At 39.9% G+C, this 21,307-nt stretch overlaps 1 protein-coding gene across 4 annotated transcripts; it reads right to left on the bottom strand.

The window, feature by feature from the left end:
- Positions 1–3,735: 3,735 nt before the first annotated feature.
- On the bottom strand, positions 3,736–20,681 carry ZNF25 (zinc finger protein 25). 4 transcript variants are annotated; one of them, XM_088019912.1, is made up of 6 exons: positions 20,568–20,681; positions 18,473–18,805; positions 9,799–9,925; positions 9,430–9,525; positions 7,450–7,513; positions 3,736–7,000 (listed from the first exon to the last, which is right to left on the bottom strand). In XM_088019912.1, exons 2-6 carry the CDS (start codon positions 18,485–18,487, stop codon positions 5,950–5,952), a joined length of 1,353 nt encoding a protein of 450 aa, XP_087876038.1. In that variant the 5' UTR covers positions 18,488–18,805; positions 20,568–20,681; the 3' UTR covers positions 3,736–5,949. The 4 variants fall into 4 exon arrangements, with proteins under 4 accessions (XP_087876038.1, XP_087876040.1, XP_087876039.1 ...); XM_088019914.1 differs by having other exon boundaries at positions 18,473–18,581; XM_088019913.1 differs by lacking the exon at positions 20,568–20,681 and having other exon boundaries at positions 18,473–18,581; positions 18,686–20,301.
- Positions 20,682–21,307: the final 626 nt, after the last annotated feature.

Genomic DNA, 21,307 nt, shown 5'->3' with positions numbered 1-21,307 from the left:
AGGGATGGTCTGAGGTACTGGTATCACCCACCACCTCTGGCTGTTCTCTGTCTCTTCAGGGGGAGATTTTGGTCAATCTTAAGCTCTCCTAAGGAGGATTCTAGGATGAAATAGATTGGCAGGCACTATGTGGAAAGCTGAGGCCAGTCTTGTCACAAACATGTGAGATGGGCTGGTCACAATCTTGCAAGGACTCCCCCCAGGGTGTGATGAGAGTTTGAGGGGAAAGAGAATTTCAAGCCAAGGGAATGATGGGATGAGATGAGATGGTGAGATGTTGCTTATGGTGTTGGAACCTCTGAACGGATGTCTGTAATTACGGAGTCCATATTACGCCAAAAAGCTAGTTAAGAGATATTCTGTACACAAATTTACTCATACCACATAGTTGTGCTAAAATATAGGATTCATTTATGAGGATAAATGGGAAATCATAGATACAATGAGAACAATGAATCTTAACTATTCTGTTTCTTTAGGTAAATTTAGTACTTTGGCAGCTAACAGAAATCGTTCTGGGAAGTCTGCCTTTAAGTAGCCTACCCAGGACATCCAAGAAAATATTAATTTTTATGGATTCTCTGAAAAGAAGTGGGAGTTTAACTGTTAAGTATTACTCACAGGTTGCCTCTTACACAATGTCAATGTTCTTCTCTTAGCAACTCCACATTAATTAGATCTGTAACATTTTCCTCATTAGAGTTTCTCAGTTTCCCTCATTTTGGTCAAAACGGTTTTGACCACGAAGCCCTTAGTGTCTTTAGTGCAGAATCACCATTTATTGTTGGCTGAGCATACTGGCTGTGTAGCAGTGGTTAAGCACCTGGGAACCAGACATATGTAAAGATTCTGTCTTTCTGTTCAATATTCAACATCAATGTTATTTCTTGGTATTACGCCAATGAATGGATTTATTTTAGTCTGTGGGGCCTTTACAACTTAAGCTGTTTTGTCCATTTGTTCCAAAGGCAGAAATAAATGGATCAGATATTCTGGTAATTTTTATCCATGGTTTTATTCTTGTAGCATTTATTATTAAGCATATAAATACAGGAAATGATCCTTTTCAATGTGATTTTAAGACTGACATTAATTGGTGTCTGTTTTAATATATATAATCTCATTACAGAATATGTAGAGGTGTTTCTGGTGACCTTACTTTTGCAAATGCAGTTCTCACCTTTCAGGCATACAGTTTACATGACATTAGATATTTGATAATCTCAATTTATGAGGGAAAATTCAAGCTATTTCTCAGGTCATTTAGTAACAATTTCATGAGAGTTTATAGGGATTTTAAAAGTATAGATCACATTGCCATTTTCATGAGGAATAGTCATAGGACCTTAGGCTAGGGAATATTGAGCTTTTCTGAAAGTATCCTGTATTAATCATGTTTTTTCTGTATTTTATGTTTGGCAACTTTAAAAAGCTTGCTGGACAGGGAGAGTCTTCCTCTTTTAAGAGATGGCAAAGGGCTGATCCTGGAGCTCATCTTTCAAATGTCAACCAACTAGTCCCAGCCCCAACCTCCTCCTCTAACTCTCTCACAGCAACCTAGTACTTGCCCTGCCCTATATCAGCCAGACAACCCGAAACACCTCTTTGGCCCAGAGCTATAATGCTCCGTGAGGGAGGGTCCAAAGCCACATCAGAACTTTATAGATAAAGCAAGATCTGGTCACCTGTTGAATCTCTTAAATAGAATTATTACTGTAGGGGCACCTGGGTGGCTCAGATGGTTGAGCGTCTGCCTTCGGCTCAGGTCATGATCCCAGGGTCCTGGGATCGAGCCCCACATCGGGCTCCTTGCTCAGCAGGGAGCCTGCTTCTCCCTCTGCCTCTCTCCCTGCTCATGCTCTCTCTCTGTCTCTCTCTCTGTATCTCTGTGTCTCAAATGAATAAAAAAAAATGTTTAAAAAAAAAGAATCATTACTGTAAAAAAAATGTCTGGACAATTTCCCCATCATTGGGGTTTAGTCTTTTTAATTTCCAGCATACAGCTGTAATTGGGGTGGCAGCACGAGACACTGTAGTTGAGCTAGGATTGCTTCTCTTTCATGGGGGTAGATTGTTGTATGTGGGCAAAGCCTTTTTTGACATCAGATTAAACAATGGTCATTGTAGTGTTGTTAATGTGGCAAAACTTCTAAGGGCTTCGTATGCTGCACAACTTTTTGAGAAGAGACTAATCAATATCTAAAGCTTGATTTATGGCTCACTTTCTGTTTCAGTTATCTATTACTGTGTAACAAAAACACCCAAAACTTAATGGTTTAAAATGATTATTTCTTGTAGAGTGGGTGGTTTCTCTGATGCACTTGGCATTAGCTGAAGTCTTGTTTGGCTAGCTAAATTCAGCCAGTGATGGGGCTGGGCCAGAAGGTCTAAAGAAACTTGGCTCACATGTCTGGAATTATATGGGGCTTTCTCCTCATAGCTTGAGTTTCTTCACAGCTTGGTAATTTCAGACTAGTTGAACTTTCTGCATGATGATTAGCTTCAAGAAGGAAAGTGGAAACTGCCACACTTCCTAAAGTGTTGGCCTGGAACTTCTGCCATATTCTACTAAAGCCAAAGCAAGTCACAAGGCCCTTGCAGATTGAAGAGCAGAAAACAAGAATAGCTTTTTAGAATGGAATTAAGAGAAGGAACTGATACTGTCTTTGACCATCATACTAACCAAAGAAGGGCTATACTTATAAATCAGTCCAGGAAATTAAGAAGTGATACAAGTTTGGGAAATAGATTCAGGGATTGGTGGGCTTTCAAAAACAGGAATGTTGAGGGACTGCCTGGCTGGCTTTCCGTTGTAAAAGTTTGGTCACTGGAATGAGGCTGTAGCTGACTTTCTGACTTTGCAGAACATGGTCATAGTCAATGCTGTTGCTGATTGGCCTTCAGAAATGTGGAGCTGTCAGGCCGGCTGGCCCTCATAAGCATGTGTGCATCTGATGAGACACCCATCAGTTGAGCTGGTGATCAGTTGTCTCTGATCTTTCGATTCTTGTGGTTACTAATTCATGACTTAAAACTCTGGCCAAGAGGCAGTCAGTCTCCCTCCATCCTTCTTGACTTCGAAGGCCAGGAATATTTTATTCTTTTCAGAGTATCTTTAAAGTGTTTTCATTAGTACAGACATTATTCTTAGTGACAGGTTTAACAGAGTTACTGGATTTTCCTCAAAAAGCAATAATTTTTATTTAATTTTTGATTGAGAAGCCAGGGGAAACTAGGAAACATATTTGCTTCCACAGCAGGTTGAAATAACTCCTATGAAGGCATGGCTGTAATCAAGATGGCATGCTTACGTCAGTGTTGGGGAGAGTATTGGTAACAGTACTTACGGTTTGAGGATTTAGAAGTTATATAGGTAGCAAAGCAATTACTAAATATCACAGTAGGTGTTCATTGGTGGTAAACAGCAGACAAATCAAGGCATGTTTAAGAAGTTGAGCATCACGAAAGTCATCATTTGGAAGGGGCGGGCAAGTGGCAGGATTTAGATCGGAGCAGCATTTGACAATCCTGAAGTTTAGGCAATAAAATAATTCTGCTGGTACTGTAGTAATACTAGTAATGTAGATTACTAGTAATGTAGCTGGTGGAGTTGGGCATTGTACGGTTTTTGTTATTAGATTTTGCTAGTTAAGTATGACAAAGATGGTCATGGGATAGTGAGAAAATTATAAAATGATATAGGGAACACTGGCCATTGACTTGGAAGAAAATAAGGGAATATTTTTAGGTAGGGACTAATTAACAATTTGACTTAATTTAGACAGTGTTTATTTTATACATGTACTGCTATATTCCATCAGAAAATGTTTTGATTTTATGACAGTTCAACAAATAAAACATTTATTTGAAAAAATTCTAATGCTTAGGCTTTTAACATATAAATACAATATACAAAATAAATACACTGCACAAAACCACCCACCCACAAATTGCTGTATGCATCATTTCTGAAACACATACTATATATAAAAGTACATCATATATGTTGATTGTGGTGTTTTCAGCTCTAAGTAACAGAAAAACTTAACTTTGTAAAGTGCCAGATAGTAACTATCGCAGGCTCTGTGAGCCATACGGTCTCTGTCAGAACTACTCAACTCTGTTCTTGTAGTGCTAAAGGCAGCCTCAGGCAAAACAGAGACAAATGGTTTTTATTAGTGTTCTAATAAAACTTTATTTATGGACACTGAAATTTGAATATACTTTTCACATGTTGCAAAATATGCTTTATTTTTTTCCACCCACTCAGAAATGCAAAACCATTCTTGGCTTGTAGGCTACAAACACGGGCCTTGGGTCACATCTGAATATCTGAATCCTGTGTGGGAAAATGCACAACCAAGCCAAACCAAGGCACTACAGCAATAAAGTGAGTGGTGAATGTTGGTAGCCAACTTTTTTTCTAGCATAAATCAAGAAATACAAATTATAATGATAATAGTATCTAACATATGCTTTTCTTGTGTCTCAGACACTATTCTAAGTGCTCTAAAAATATTAACTCATTTCTACATCAAAGCAATCCTATCATTACCACTTCTTGTTTATAGAAAAGGAAACAGAGGCACAGAGAGGTTAAGTGGCATGCCCCATGCTGGAATTTGGGCCATGGCAGTAAGAGTCCAGGGTCCACATCTCTTAACCACTACCATGTTGCTTCTGCTATGAAGAAAAAGGCAGCGAAGAACATTCTTAAGACACTCATACAAAATTCTACGGCAGATAGCTCTGCCCCCTGCTAAAACATCAACAGTAAGATGGATACGACTTCTTTATGTAGTGTTATGGTTTAAGTGTTTTCAGCTGTTTTTAAAAATGATTTCAGTCTTTTTTTATGAATAAATGTGTCCCTAATGTAAAACACGGCTGACCTTTCTGAAGGATTGGTTCAGTAACATCTGTATTCATTTAAAAATGCAAGGAAACAGAAAAAGATGCATTAAATTTTAAAAGAATATTACATTTAAAATACACATTAGAGTAACAACAGGAGTCAATGCTGAGACATAATGTGAAATATCTTCACATACGTGAAAACTACTGAACCAAGGCTACATATTTCCCTATGTACAATTATGGAGGGGATCCATGTGCACATAAACATCCACAACCTGTCTTGTAGCGTGCTGACACACATTAGTTCTACATACTAAAGGATTCTTCGCATGTGTATAAGGATATCACCTGGTTTTTTCAATGTGTTTGTGCTTTTTAAAAAGCTTCAAATATCTAGACATTGGTAGGTTTCTTAAAAAACAAAACAAAACCCAAAAAACAAAGGAAACCCCTCAGAATCCAACTGCTGCAACATGACTTTCGGTGTAACTGTTACCCTCACTCAGTACAGATTCTCTTTGAATTTTTGTCAAGGAACTTTCACATATTTGAAATGTCTGCAAAGGTTCTATCCCAGCATCACGGATCTGAAGTTCACTGAAACATCACTTCCCCATAAAGGCTTCTGTATCTGTTGCAGTCTGTGCAGTTACACCTTTGAGTGCTCCAAGTCCACCTGGTGTCAAAGGTTTCTGAATGCTTGGGAAGGATACTGATGGGAGCTTCTCACTCAGGTAAGCTTTTGGATATCTAGTGATGGCTGCCCTGACAGAAAATTCCCTGACATTCGTTTTTACAGGATTTCTCTCATGTGATTTCTGTGTTGTGCGATCTAGTATGACTTCTAAAAGAACCGTCTCCCTCATGTTTTACAGTTTGTGGGTTGTCTGATACTTCATTAAGTCTGACCTATGGTAAAAAGCTCTCCCGCATAGATTTAAAGAATTTCTGTGTATTTCCTTTTCTGTCAAGAAAGACTCTTGACTGAAATTTTCTGAGATAGATGATATTCCTAAGTTTTTTGTCTTGGGTGAATTATCCAGTTATTCTGAAGGATGAATTCCAAAATAAGTTCCCTGTTCATAGTATTTATCAGCTTTTTCCCTCTGTGTGTGTCTTCTGATGTGCAGTAAGTTTTGATTTCTGAATAAAAGTTTTCCTACACTCCTGACATTCATAGGGTTTCTCCCCTGTGTGTTTTCTCTGATGTATGATAAAATGTGACTTCTGAGAGAAGGATTTCCCACATTCCTTACATTCATAGGGTTTCTCCCCTGTGTGTGTCCTTTGATGTAATCTGAGGACTGAATTCACAGAGAAAGATTTACCACATTCATGACATTCATAGGGCTTCTCCCCTGTGTGTTTTCTCTGATGTTTGGTGAGGTCTGATTTATAGTAAAAGTTTTTTCCACATTTATTACATTCAAAGGGTTTCTCCCCTGTGTGAGTTCGCTGATGTACTGTGAGAGCTGACTTCTGGTAGAAGCATTTCCCACATTCCTTACATTCATAGGGTTTCTCTCCTGTGTGAGTTCTCTGATGAGTTTTGAGGTGTGAATTTCTAGAAAAGAATTTCCCACATTCCTTACATTTATAAGGTTTCTCCCCTGTATGTGTTCTCTGATGTACTGTGAGGTGTGATTTCTGGGAAAAGGATTTCCTACATTCCTTACATTCATACGGTTTCTCTCCTGTGTGTGTTTTCTGATGTACCATGAGGTATGCCTTAACATAGAAGAACTTCCCACATTCATTACACTCAAAGGGTTTCTCTCCTGTGTGTGTTTTCTGATGTTCTACGAGGTGTGGCTTCTGGTAGAAGGATTTCTCACACTGATTACATTCGTACGGTTTCTCCCCTGCATGAGTCCTCAAATGTCTACTAAGAGATGACAGGTGATAGAAAGTTTTCTTACATTCTTTACATTCATAGGTTTTCTCTCTCGTGTGAGTTTTCTGTTGTACTGTGCGGTCTCCGTTTCTAGAGCCAGATTCCCCACATTCCCTGGGTTTGTCCTTTGAATGAATATGCTGATGTATTAGGAGGATAGACTTCTGGCAGAAGGACTTTCCACATTCATTGCATTTATGGGTTTTCTCTCTGGCTTGAGTTTGCTGGTGTTTTGTGAGTTCTCCATTCCTAGAAAGGAAATTTCCAAATTCAGTAATGTCTAAGGTACACTAGCTTAGCTGAGAACTAACTTCTAGAGATTTTCCCATACTGATTAGATTCACAGTTTCTCCACTTACGTTCTCTGACACACACTGTGGTTTAACATTTGGTAGAAGGAACCTTCCCTTGCATTGTATGCGCGGTGTCTCTCAAGTGCCTGAGATCTACAAAGCCTCCCTTACCGGGTAACTCAGAAGAATTAAAAGATGAAACTTCAAAGTTTGAATCTCCTGGTCCTGAATAAGATCTCCATTATGGAAGAATGCGTTCCCATTTGGGTTATATGCTTTGGAATTCACTCCAGTTGTTAGTTTTCTCACATTTAGTATGAACTCGTGTTTTCCTACTTCCAGTACTCCCATCAGTCCTTTCTTATTACAAGGCTTCTAATCTTAAAATCGAAATCTTGGACTTGCCTTGAATTTTCAGCTCGGCTTTCCTGGTATTTCGCTCCTAGGTCATGAATTTTCCAGAGGTCTTCTACAAAGGAATCCAAAATTTAATACTGTATAAATCTTAATGTATTATTATGGTTGTAGGGTTGATTCTTAGGCTTCAGGCAATCTCCCCAAATAAAGGAACTCTCAAATGCAAATCTCATCTATCCCACTGGTTTAGAAAAAACAGAAACATTAAAAACTGCAGTAGCAGACCAGGGAAGAAACGTGGTTATAAATCCAAGTACTTCTGACACTTTACAAATATGGCCTTAAAAACTGGCAGGAAAAAGTTAAGGGGGAAGAAAAAATAAAAGAATAGGGAGCAGAGAACAAAAGATATTCAGAGTGCTGCTGAACAAGACTTAGGGACTCAGAATGCTGTAAGCCCATGACAGACAGGAACAGTAAGTAGAGTGACAAGAAAAATTAGAAGACAGCTGTGTTCACTGAAAATTTCAGGGGAAAGATGAAATTGGATGAAAAGCTAACAGGTCTTTGTCAGCTGAAATCTAATTTCCTGTGTTACTTTAGCAGACTATAAACTTCTGCTTGATTTCCTCTATACCCGCACACGACAATCTGTATGCCAACACTAAAGTGACTTTCTGAGAACATCTGTTTCCCCGTGTGTGGAGGAATAGTTCTACACTTTGGGCTCTCACTGTCCATCTAGCTGGCTTAATTTTCACAGGGGCAGAAGACCCAGGAAAACATATATCCTAAAGGAAAGATAATTAAAAAGAGAGTGCAAGCCATCATAAAATGGATGAATTCCCATTTGCAGTAGCAAAGATTTTCAAGCCTGATGGCCAAATACTGCATCTCCAAAGCACTGTTAGCCACAACTCAATCCCAGGCTTATTCTGCTTTCATAGTTTAGTTCCCACCTCTCTGCTTCAATTTATTACATGATCTATAAAGAGTAATTACTCAACATCATTCTGGAACCTTTACCGACCTTCACAGTTACTCATCTTTAAATGCTTGACAGAAAGTGAAAGATTATGAGCAGAGGCTTGGGGTTGGAATTTCACGGCACTTGTGGAGAAGACGTAAGACGTTACCTGATGGGGACCTGGGCAGGGCTAACTGGGACACACAGGAAACAAGATCGTGTGTGTCTTTGGTCTTAGGAAAGGAGGAGCCCTTGCAGGAGTTACTGTGAAGGGCACAGAGGAGAAGACAGTGCCTGCCTCTTGTTAATTCACATTCAACCTTTCAAGAATATCTAGTGAACAACTACTAAACACCAGGCATTGTTCCTGGTCCTGGCAACATGTAAGTACACAAGTCAGGAATATGAGAAAAGCATTTAAGGAAGCAGAGTGAGATCATCTTAGTAGTTTTTTCTGGCTTGTTTTTAGTTTTTTAAATCTTAGTGTTACAACACTCCAAGTAAGGTGAAGTAGATTTTAGAAGGGATAATGAGTACTTTGTGTGAAAGACAAACCACATCTAAAAGGAAGTATCAACTCTGAAATAATGTAATTGATGAAAGACACAAAGATTTGTAATCTGATTTCAGAGTTTAAAGAGAGAAAAGGAAGTTAATAAAACCGGTGCTGAAAAATAACTGAGGCATCTCATTGTTAGTAAAAGGAGGGAAATGGCATTTGGAGAAAAATTTATCATCAGATTTAAGATTACAGTGTTCTAGAATTTCAGTAACGGGGAATTCTAGAAAGAAGACAAAAATTTAAGCCAAGGTTAGGCAGCAGTTAGATTTTGTATATAGGAAAGAAAAGTAAATCTATTTTTAAAAGTCTGGCAAAGGAGGAATTATGTGGAAAAATGAAAACCGGAGGTGTGATTTATGTTGCTTGCATATGCAGATCAGGTGTCCTTGGTCTTTTCCAAAAGTATAGGGCATTTAAAAAAGAGATTCCTAAAAATATTTCAGAAGGCCAAAGGCACCAACCACCTCACTAGCAACAGGGGCCACAGGTCGTCACTCACCTGGGTAATTCCGATGTGGAAATTCTACTTCCAATATCCACGGTTCTTTTCCTTGTTTCAGCTTGAAGACTGCATTCGGCTTTTTCACACGGTAACCTATTAGTGGAAAAGTATGTAATACAGATTACTTGGAATTTAGGGACTTAAAGAATGAGGAAATGCGGTTTTAGGAGAACAATGAAGGTCCTACTTAGGCTTGGCAGATTTAGATTCTTTCAGTGGGGAGGGAGGGGACACAAATATTTTTTCTCGTACCCAAAATGGATTCATCACCTTTTACCCCTGAAACAAAGCTAATATTATGCAGTCCAGCAACTGGGAAAGGAAATGCAAACTCTCGGTAGTTACATATGGGGAAGTTTTTCTCACCCACTGAGATTAGGAGACCATAGTTCTCTTGCATCACTTCCCTGTATAGGGTCCTCTGAGCAGCGCTCAGTAACTGCCACTCTTCCCGGCTGAATTCCACAATAACATCCTTGAATGTTACTGGTCCCTGTAACAACAGATTTCAGTTCAAACTGAAGTAATCAGAGTAGGGCACCACAAAAAGACACGCGTAAACTAGCTGTTAACCTGGCAACTATAAAGTTTACTCTAGAAAGTTAAGATATTTTGCTCCTCTGTACATAGATGAAATGTTCCATATGTATTTACTGAAAATACCACCCATGCCTGGAACTCTGCTGGAGACACGATGAATGAAAGCAACTATTCCTGTTGTCAAGGAGCTTACACTCTGACAAGGAGGCAAAGATGTAAATACTTGATTGCAGTATTCATAGCAGGTGCTCTGACAGAAACATGTACCAGACATACGATGGTCACAAATGGGGATAGATATTTGCATTGTATATTCTCAAATCAGATTTTACTAGGTAGTCAAGCTACCATAAACTGGGAAGAAAGAAAATGGAGTCGGCAAAGGCCTTGACGCATGAAAAGTGGCAAGTTTAGGAAAGTTACAAATAAGACGGCATGATATGAGAATAGGAAAGATTAGTTAGAAGGTGATACAGTCCAGGGGCGCCTGGGTGGCTCAGTCGGTTAAGCGACTGCCTTCGGCTCAGGTCATGATCCTGGGGTCCCGGGATCGAGTCCCACATCGGGCTCCCTGCTCAGCAGGAAGTCTGCTTCTCCCTCTGACCCTCTTCCCTCTCGTGCTCTCTATCTCTCATTCTCTCTCTCTCTGAAATAAATAAATAAAATCTTTAAAAAAAAAAAAAAAAAAAAAGAAGGTGATACAGTCCAGTCAGGTGACAGAACATGGAAAAATTCTGAGTGTGTCTCTGGGCCATTAAAATATATTTTGCATACCCACTTAATTGGTGCCTGTTTATAAATACAAATTTGTAAGTCTTTATTAAAAATTGATGTTTTGTTTTTCTATTTATAAGAAAGAGAAATATGAATAGATATTCTGCTATTGCACACTATTTTTCCACTTTGTGGGCTGGCCTACACATCTTTGGGATGTTCACCCATTCACTTACAGATAACGGAGCCACTGAAGAGGCAGATGTGAAGTGCTAGAGTTACAGGAGTAGCCTGGTAGTTTAGAAGAAAACACTGAAGTAGAAGAGGCAAATACCACAGCAGAATTATGGAGTGTTAGGAAATTAAGGGCATATGTGAACGATAAACATTTAAAATAGCAGCAGTGGGGGGAAGAAACATACCTTCATTGGAAATGAATAATTACTGAGAGCAGGGAAGGATAACTCCTACAGTATCTATAGCGTTTGATAATAGCTAGAACTGTAATGCTAATTATTTTCATTCTCTCACTTTTATTGGTAGGACTATGTAAGGCTATGAAATTTCCTCCAATCATTGCTTTGCTTATATTCCACAGAATCTGACATGTAATGTGAAAACTTGAAGAACTTCTTTGCTGAATATAAGTTCTTCCTTCTACTTTTCTTGAAAACACTGTTCCGCTATTCTTGTTTTATATATATGCTGCTAATGAGAATTATGTCAATTTTATTTTCTTTCCTTGGCAAGGGACGTAGACTTTTTTCCTTGGGACGTAGAGGACTCTTTTTTTCTCTACCTTTAAGTAAGTCTAGTAGTTTTATTAGACTCTCTCTTGGGGTTTACCACTCTGGGTCAGTTCTCTCTGGCACACACAGCCTTTTCAGTATGTAATTCAGTTTTTCTTTTCTTTATGGAAAGTTTCCCTGGATTAAATATTAGCTCTCTTCCACTATTTAGGTTTTGTTATTCACGGATTCTACCTTATTTCCTATTTGTTATTCTCTCTTCCTCTTCCTTGTCCATTCTTAACGGCACCCCTACCCTCTCCCCGACTCCACAGTCTCTTCCAGTTCCTCTGCCACATGTCAGTCATCCGACTTGCATTTCTCTTCTTCCAGAGCTGCACTGTCATTTAATCTTCTAACCTGACAGGATTTTCTGTTCTACTATTTCTTCCCTGAGTTACTTTGCTTATATTTTATACCTACTTGCTTTTCAGTTTCTGAGTCTTTAGTCTCTGGGTTTTAAAGTTATTTCCTATCTGAAACTCCTTAATACTGGAAAGCTGTACTCTCCTCTACTTTGCGTTTGTTTGAGGGAGGAGTACTGACGTCAACAAAGTGTTAATTCACGCATTCTACTTTTTTCTTTTAGTACTGTCTGCATGTTGAGTAACATTTTTTGTTCATGATCAAATGAACATAAATGGTGGGGAGGGGTGGAAGTGTTACCCTCGTCTTCAGTTCCCCAAAAAACTCTCTCTGTTGCCAGAGTATATTCACATTCTTGAAGGAAACAGCAGTACTGGGGGTGGGGTCTTCAGATTCTGTGCTAATGTACTTTTCTTTAGGACACCTGATTCCAGCTGCTTGTTTTCTGGCTGCCTTCGCTACTAAGGACACAGGGATTCCACCTCTTTTCCTCTGTGCTGCTGACCGCTTGAAGCTGCCGTCGGTGTTCCCGCACACATTCTAAAGCCCCTCCTTTCTCCTCCCCGTGCCAGTCCTCGGCTCCCACGGTCTCACTCTCCAGCATCTCCCCAGTCAGGGTGAGCGTCTCTGTGCCCATTTGATCTTATGCTGCTCTACAACTATGACCTCGACATCTTTCCTCTTCCATCAGTGCCCTCCTGACTTCCTGCTCTGGGGTGAGCTCCAAACTGCTTTTGCTCGTAATAGTGATCTCCCAACTTATACAGAGACAGAAGTTTCCTGTCTCCTAGCTATACAGTAGGAATAGGTTGGGGCGTGTGGAGACATTTGTATTTTGCCAACTAACATTATTCTGTAGCAACCAGGAAATCCATAAAAGAAACTGGAAAACAAGAAAAAGAATCCGTTGGGCAAGAGGAGACAGAGTTGAATTTTGTTCACGCTGTGAAGTGACTGTGGAACATATAGCTGGAACTGTCTATTCTGATGGATATCCATGTAAGTAAATTTCCACAAAGAATATTGTCATATTTAAAAAACGGGGTTCCAGAAGAGTCAAAAAAGAAGTCTGAAAGCAACAACATTCAAGATAATGGTAGGAGAAACTAGGCCAAGACCAGAGTCTGACAGAACTCTAAGTATATGGGCAGGTCAGGAGGAGAGTGCTTAGGAAGCCAAGGAAAGAGATTCACAGCTAATGGGCAGTTCTAGTTCAAAATCCAAATATAAAAGTCCAAGGTAGTGTAACTTGGTAAGTGCACTCCAAAAGAAGATATATGGGTAGCAAATAAGCACATTAAAACATTTTCAATATATTAGTCATTGGATAAATGCAAATTAAAACCATAATGAGATACCACTACACACCTACCAGCAGGATTTGAAAAAAAATCACAACTGACAATACCAAATCCTGACAAGAATGCGAAACAGGTAGAACTCTGTACATCGTGGTAGGAACACAAAATAGTACAGCTACTCTGGTAAACAGTTTGGCAGTTTCTTATAAAGTTAATCACAATACTAAATTTGAGGCAGGTAAGCACATGCCTAGGTATTTACCCAAGATAAATGAAAATCTCTGTACACACAGAAATCTATATGCAATTGTTTGTAACACCTCCTTTTATAATTGCCACGAAACAGAAACCCAAATGGTTTTCAGCTGGTGAATGCGTTAATAAATTGGGTACATACATACAGCTCAGTACTATTTAGCAATAAAAAAGAATGAACTGTGGGTACAATCAACATGATTACATCTCCAATGCATTATGCTAAATGAACGTTGGTAGCCTCACAAAACTACATACTGTTTGACTTAACTTATATGGTATTCAGGAAAAGGCAAAATTACAGGGATAAAGAATAAATTGGTGATTGCTAGGAATTAGTGGTGGGGGGAACCAAAAGAATTTTGAGGCAAGGAAACTGCTCTAATTCCTCACTGTGGTGATGACTGTGTGCCTTTATGCATGTGTCCAAACTCACTGAAATGTATATCCAAAAAGAGTGAATTCTGCTGTAAGTTAAAGAATAAAGTTAAAGAATAAAGAAGATAAAACAGAGCACAAAACAAAAATGACTTCACACCCATTAGGATGACGACTCTCAACAACAACAACATAAAAACCCAGGAAAATATCAAGTATTGGCAAGGATACAGAGAAACTGGAAACCTTGTGGATTGCTGGTGGAAATGTAAAATGGTGCATCTCCTACAGAGACTCTAGTACGTTGGTTCCTCAAAAACTTAAAGTATTACCATATGATTCAACAATTCCACTCCTACTTATATATCCAAAACAACTCAAAGCAGGGACTCAAGCACGTATTTGTATACCAGTGTTCACAGCAGCATTATTCAGAATAGCCACAAGGTGCAAAAAACCCAAGTGTCCATCAAGAGATGAATGCATCAAGGAGAGGTTGGGAAGATGGTGGAGGAGGAGGAGGACCTAGCACAATCCTCCCATGAATATAACTAGGTAACACGTCAGCATAAATAACCCATGAAAGCAACCCCAAGACTGGCCGAACAAACTCCACAACTAAAAGTAGAGAAGAGGCTGCATCAAAGAAGGTAGGTGTGAGTATTAAGAGAAGTTGAACTAGATGCAAAAGGAAAGATGGAACACAGTAAAAAGTATAAAATCTTGATTTTTAATAAAACATGCCAAAAAAAAAAGAATGCATAAACAAAATGTGGTATATAGAAACAATGGAGTATCATTTAGCCTTTAATAGGAAGGAGGAAATCCTGTCACAATGCTACATTGATGAATATTAAGGACATTATACTGAGTGAAATATGCCAGTTAAAAGCGGCAAATGCTGTGTGATTCTACTTATATGAGAGACCTGGTATAGTCAGGTTATAGATAGAAAGTAGACTGGTGGTTCCCAGGGGAAGGGGGAATAAGGAGTTACTGTTTAATGGCTAGATTTTTTAGTTGTGCGAGATGAAAAAAGTTCTGGAGTTGGATGGTCGTGATGATTGTACCATGATGTGAATGTACTTAAAGCCACTGAACTGTACAGTGAAAAATGGTTAAAATGGTAAGTTTTCTGTATATTTTGCCCCAATTAAAAAATAAAAGTAAGAACCAAACCCCAGAAAACACTAAGAATGGCAGTACGAAAGCATCAAATATTACCATATGCACCAAAATTGTGGGGGGATCAAGAGCCTAGAAAAAAAGAAATTGAGTCCTATACCTTGAATTTGAATTTTGGGGGCATTTTCAAATTTCAGGGCAGAGCAGAAAGTAGCTTAGAGCTAGCATCCTGACCATAAGGATAAAAAGCTAGTTCTGAATAGAATGTAGAAAGGCAAAAGAGAAGTGGATCTCACCCTAACAATAAGAACAAGCCCCTAACATAGAAAATTACAAGTTTTCCAAAAACCTATCAGAGAACTGAGAATCAGAGAACTGAGATGAACAAAGGAAAAATTCACAAGAGATGAATGCTCCAGAAAAGAAAACCACAATGACTTTCACTTTTAGGGGCAAGTAGGGGAGAGGGAACCAATCCAGCTCAACAAAATTTTAATGTTTGCTTATGGATTTCTGCGATGTCTTAGAACTCCAGTCAAAGCATGTGAACACCAATCTGCCATTTGATACTAGCTGGTGACTGGAGGAGGTTTCACATCCAAAAGGTCCCTAAATGGAAGCCTAGGATCTGCAGGACTTTTTTTTTTTTTTACTTCCCATCAAATGTCTCAGAGTGATCGTTTTATTGTAAGTTGGGGAAACAATTTCTGGAACCAAATAGGAAGCTCCATAACCAATATGAATGGTCTGAAGTACAGACAGCCGAGTACATGGCAAGAGCCCTCCACAGGCTGGGAGCAGAGCACCAGGGCAGGAAGAGACGTCTCCCAAAGGAAGTACAACGAGTCTCATTAGGATAAAGAAAAATCCACACATACACACAGTAGAGTTCAGGTATCTTAAAAGTAGCTAGCCCGGAATGCAAATTTACTTTAGAGGTCTGACAAAAGGTGAATTTTCAGTAGTATCAGTAGAAGACAATGAATGCTTTTCAATGTTTTAAACTGTAAGAACTGTCAGCCAAGAGTTCTATACACAGTGAAAAAGCCTTTTATATTTCAGATAAACCAAACTCAGAATTTTCCACCAGCAGATCCTCACTAAAACAAGCAAGCGAACAGAATAAAAACAACGTAAAGGATGTTTTCAAACAGAAGAAATTTATGCCAATACAACCTGAAAGATTCAAGAAGAAATAAAAAAAGATCACATCATTGGGCCAAAATGGCAATGAACAAACCAAAAATTACAGTATCTGCATAAAATAAACTTCTCCAAGAGTTGGTAGTGATGACTGCACTCAAAATTACTTCAAAAAACTAAAAGGCTCACTAGTCAGTTGTGCTGGCCAAACTGGCCAGTCAGAGATTAGTTACAGAGCACAAAGTGGGGAACATGTGGCACCCCTGAATGAATTCTGGATAAGGAGAATATCCTGTAAAAGATACATGTTCAAGACTAAAGCAGAACTGTTGAATAGGCTAATTTTTTTGGAGCTTCCTCCTATATTATTTCTCCCTCTTTCCATAGTCTCTTTCTCCCTACCATCATGCCCAAAGACTGTGATTTTTAGTTAATAACATAATGTCCACACTGAAAGTTTATGATATGGTAGTGAACGATTTCAGAAGCTGGGCTATAAGAATTTTTCTTTCTTTCTTTCTTTCTTTTTTTTTTAAAGATTTACCTTTTTATTTGACAGAGAGCACAAGTAGGCAGAGCGGCAGGCAGAGGGAGAGGGAGAAGCAGGCCTCCCGCTGAGCAGGGAGCCCGATGCGGGGCTCGATCCCAGGACCCTGGGATCATGACCCGAGCCGAAGGCAGACGCTCAATGACTGAGCCACCCAGGCGCCCCTGGGCTATAAGAATTTCAAACACTATGTCAAGTGCTTATAAAAGGGCTGGGAAATTCAGTGCCAAATACACTCTTTTGTTTTTAAACATTAAATTTATAAAATCAAAGAAATGGTTACCACAAAAGTCAGGATTCATTTTTCTCTGGGTCATGAATGGTGAGGAGGGGCACACGGGGCTTCAAAGATAGTAGTAATTTTCATTTCTTAAGCCAGATAGGGGATACACCTGTGTTTCATCAATATTCCCTTAATTTTACATATACATTAAATACATTCCTTTGATTGCATAAGTATGATTTTTAAATAAAACTTAAATTCAATGTTTTCTTCAGCCTACAAGGTCCTACATATTGCAGCCCCTTCTACGTCTTTGATCTTCCCTCTTAGCTCATTCTCCCCTATGTCCGCTCTGTAGCTTCAATGTCTTGAATACTGTTTCTGGAACATGCCTCAGGGTGTTTGTATTTGCTTTTCTTCATACCTAGAATGCTTTTCCCCCAGAATCCTACTTGGTTCCCTCTCTCATTTAACCAGGACTCTCCTCAAATACTACCTTTTTAGAGTGGCATTCCCTAACCACGTTATTCTGTTCCTCACTTCTCTGTGTCACGCTGTCCTCCTAAACTGCCTCTGAGCACATATATCAAAAGTATTACTCAAGGGGCGCCTGGGTGGTTCAGTCGCTTAAGCATCTGCCTTCCACTCAGGTCATGATCTCAAGAGTCCTGGGATCAATCCCCATGTCAGGCTCCCTGCTCAGTGGGGAGTCTGCTTCTCCCTCTTCCTCTGCTTGTGCACGGACGTGTGCTCTCTCTCTCAAATGAATAAATAATCTTTAAAAGAGAGAAATATTACTCAAATGCAGACACATATAAAAAATATATTACATTTGTTAGTATCTTCACCAATCTCCTCAGAAAAGTCTTTTTTAACTATTAGAACGTGTCAGCTTCACAGTGGAGGATACAAGTTTTCCAAAAATCTGTTTCACTGGAAAGCTCAACTTTTAACACTAGCAACAAATACTGAGAGTTCTTTTTCTTGAAGTGGCAGGCTCACTTCTGCCATTTTTGAGAAAATGTTTGGTAAATACCCGTCCAAATAACCACAGTTTGTCTGCCAGTTGCTCTTTCAAGTAAAAATAGTATTCCATGAAAAGGTGGCTAGGTGAGCTCACGAATCAGTCGCACAAGTGCCTTTTCTCTAGACAACCATCATTCCTCAGTATGTAGCAAAAGTACTGTAAGTCAACTTCCCATTTCCTCAGACTCAGTATTACAAAGATACGTATTCAAGGGTCAAGATTTAATAAATTAATTTTTACTGTTTCATCAAAGATACCCTTAAGTAAAGGTGGCAGTTTTTTATTGTGAGTACACTGCAGAGAAAGTCATTGGTATCACTGTCTTGATTCAGGCCAAACAGGCAGCAACCTAGTCACCATTGCTCTTACACCATCAGTGTGCAAGGCAGTTCGCATCTCAGTATTACGTTCTGACCTCACAGGCCCCTTATTAAGGTCTTGGGGATCCCAGGAATCTGCAGAGTACACTCTGGAACTGCTGTGCTATTCAAACAGCATTTTCCCTTAAGGTGATTTTTAAGTATTTCCACTTTTCATGTTTAATGTATGGGCTTTCATAAAACTCACTGAAAATAGACACACACACACACACACACACACACACACACACAGAAGGCCAAGGAAATGACTCACCTGATACTTGTTCATTTTTTGCTGCTCTTGGGAAAGGACAGAAACTATGAAGCCAGATAGGTGGAAAACAGAAGTCTTAAAAGACCTTATCTTGCAGCTCAGGAATCACCTGTGAGAAATTTCCATATATTTTAGTAAAACATAAACCCCTAGCAAAATACCCCTTTGAGCCATGAAGAGGAATAGGAGGACCATGATAAAGGAGTTACCCACCTGTCCATTGGTGACTCTGATATAATCATGATGAATCTGGGAAAATTTTGAGTGAATCTAAACATTTCTTTCCTACTGGCCATTCAGTCCATTTAGTCAATGGACAAAAGAATTGAAAACCTTAAACATCCAAAGATAGGTTAGGCAAGGTATATAATATATATCCAAGGTGTTTAATATATATCCAAAGTATGGCCCCCGGTGCTGGCATTACAAATGATGTTAAAAAGAAATACTCATATGGAAGTGTTTAAGTTACATAACAGTTTTTCCTATTAATATTATAAACCCCACAAAGTTAGAAAGTCTTCAAAGCCCTCAAAAATGAACGTTTCCTCTCCCTAAATTGCAGTTTCTCCAGAATCACTTCTCCAAGAAACTTGTTTTGACTTAAACATGGTACTGTGGACGACCTGGAGACTTGTTCTATGCTAGTCTCTGCTATTAACAAACTTAGTGACTTAGTTTCAATGCTATTATTTAACATGAGAAGGAATTAGATCATTTTGAACATCCTTTCCTGTACCATTTTGATTCTGTAAGTCTTCACTCATTGCCACAAATCCAGACAGTACCCTGGAATTCACTGTCCCCTCCAATCTTGGGCTGGGCCTTAAGGTAAAAATTAATTAGGCCTTGAAGAATTTTGACATGGCCATCTCATCTTCTGACAGCCACACAAATCTAAACCTTAAAATAACAATTTGACACCATAAATCCCAAAACACTTTATCTAGGTAGCAAAAGGTAACTAAATGCCTCTTCCAGCTGGCATGATGCTTACAAAACTTAAGTCCAGACACACCTGCCGAACAGAGACATAACACTTTCTAAGAAACATGGAGCCCCGATGAAATGCCAGTTTTCGTCTGTTAACAAAGTCTGTCCCATTTCCCCTCTCTAGAAACTAGAGGGTTCCCAGCTTCTCCAATAAGACTTAAAATTCAGGGCTCAACTTAACGGTTTCAGTTTACATGTTAGCAGCCCTCTGAGAATAGGAACAGGCCGGAGAATGCAAGAAGGGCCTTAATTAACCTTTTGACACAAGAGTTCTGAGAAAGCCTCAAGAATTTTTGGAAATAGAACTCTACGTGGTAAGGTTAGGTCTACCACACTCACAGTTTTGCTCAGGGACAATTACGGTACTAAATACAACCGAAGACTGGATTTTATCGTGGGAAACAGCATGAACCGGAGTAAAACAATGAGAATTTACCCACCTTCCTCCGCTAGTCCTGAGTACACCCATTTATCGCTAAACCTCTAGTACTCGTATTAAAATGGAGCTGATTAATAACGATTCAAAGGATGGTTATGATGATAGGATTAAATGAGCCAATAACGAAAAGAACAGCATACCTTGTAATAATAAAAGAAGCTCACCTTTATTGAGTCCTTATCATACTTTATATATACAGTCCTATTTAATACAGCAAACAACCCCAGTGGAATTATTTTTGGAATTATTACTGGAATTATTTTACAGATGAGTGCCCGGGTCGTACCGAGGTCGCCCTGCTCGGTTCCTGGCGGGAGCGGGACGCACGCAGGTCCCCCGGGCTTGACAGCGCTGCGACGCCAGCAGCCACGCCAGCGCGGACGTGGCGGGCCCGGGGTCCACGTCACAGAAGCCGTCCCCCCCGCGTCCCTCCCCGCTCCCCCCGCGCCCCCGGCCAACTCGGGCCGCCCGGCTCCGCAGGTCGAGAGCCAGGAAGGTGGACAACGGGCAATCCCCCGCAAAGCCCCCTGCCTGACCCCCCTCCCCAGTCCTCCTCGGAGGCCAGCTGGGCGCTCGGAGGGGGGCGGCGGCGGCGGCTTCCAGGTTCTCCGACGCGGCGCAGCCGCAGAGACCCGGCTTCCCCCAGCCCTCCCGGCCACACACCTGCAGGGCAAGGCCACCGCTCCCGGCCCGCGCAGGTTCCAGGCCCCGCCCTCTGTCGCACCGCGCAGACCTGGAGACTCCAAAGTGCTCTCCCGCCCCGGGGCGTGAGACAAGATGGCGACTATCAAAAGGAGGTGGGGTTGCGCATGCGCAAAAGGCCCCCGCGCCTCACTCTGAAAATACACTTCCCAGGAGCCTCCGCAGCATCTTCGCTTTGGACAACGTATGATATTCGACCTCTTCCAGCCGCCTGAGTACTGCTGGGATTTTCTGGAGGCTATCACTCAGAGAGAGCGCTAATTTGACCTGGCAGCCCGCAATGTGGGGGCTTGAAAACAAAACCAGCACTGGATAAAGAAAGTACTTGCTCCCGGCCGCTCCCCCGCTTGTGTGCGCTCTCTGACAAATAATCTTTAAAAAAAGAAAGTACTTGTAACTAAGTACAATAGTACGTTCAAAGAATAATATCCTGTAACGTCTGAATTAAAGCTTTCAAAATTATGCAAATGATACATGAAACTTGTAATAAAGAGAAAATATGTATAGGCTAAAACAGAAGACTAGTGACACACATACCACTGTCCAAAAAAAAAAGAGTTTAATGTGAGTGCACAGTCTGAGATTTTTACTCATTTTATGTTAATGGTATAAAATATTTTAATTCCTTTCACTAGGGAATATATATTAAATATGTAGTGATTTCCTGGTCAGTAACGTCGTGACAGTAATTTACTCTTTCT

Source organism: Eumetopias jubatus, unplaced genomic scaffold (assembly GCF_037043125.1).
Source record: "Eumetopias jubatus isolate StellerSeaLion01/CBP00866 unplaced genomic scaffold, mEumJub1_p1.0 scaffold_17, whole genome shotgun sequence".
Classification (NCBI taxonomy): domain Eukaryota; kingdom Metazoa; phylum Chordata; class Mammalia; order Carnivora; family Otariidae; genus Eumetopias; species Eumetopias jubatus.
This window is presented reverse-complemented; position numbering and strand designations above follow the sequence as displayed.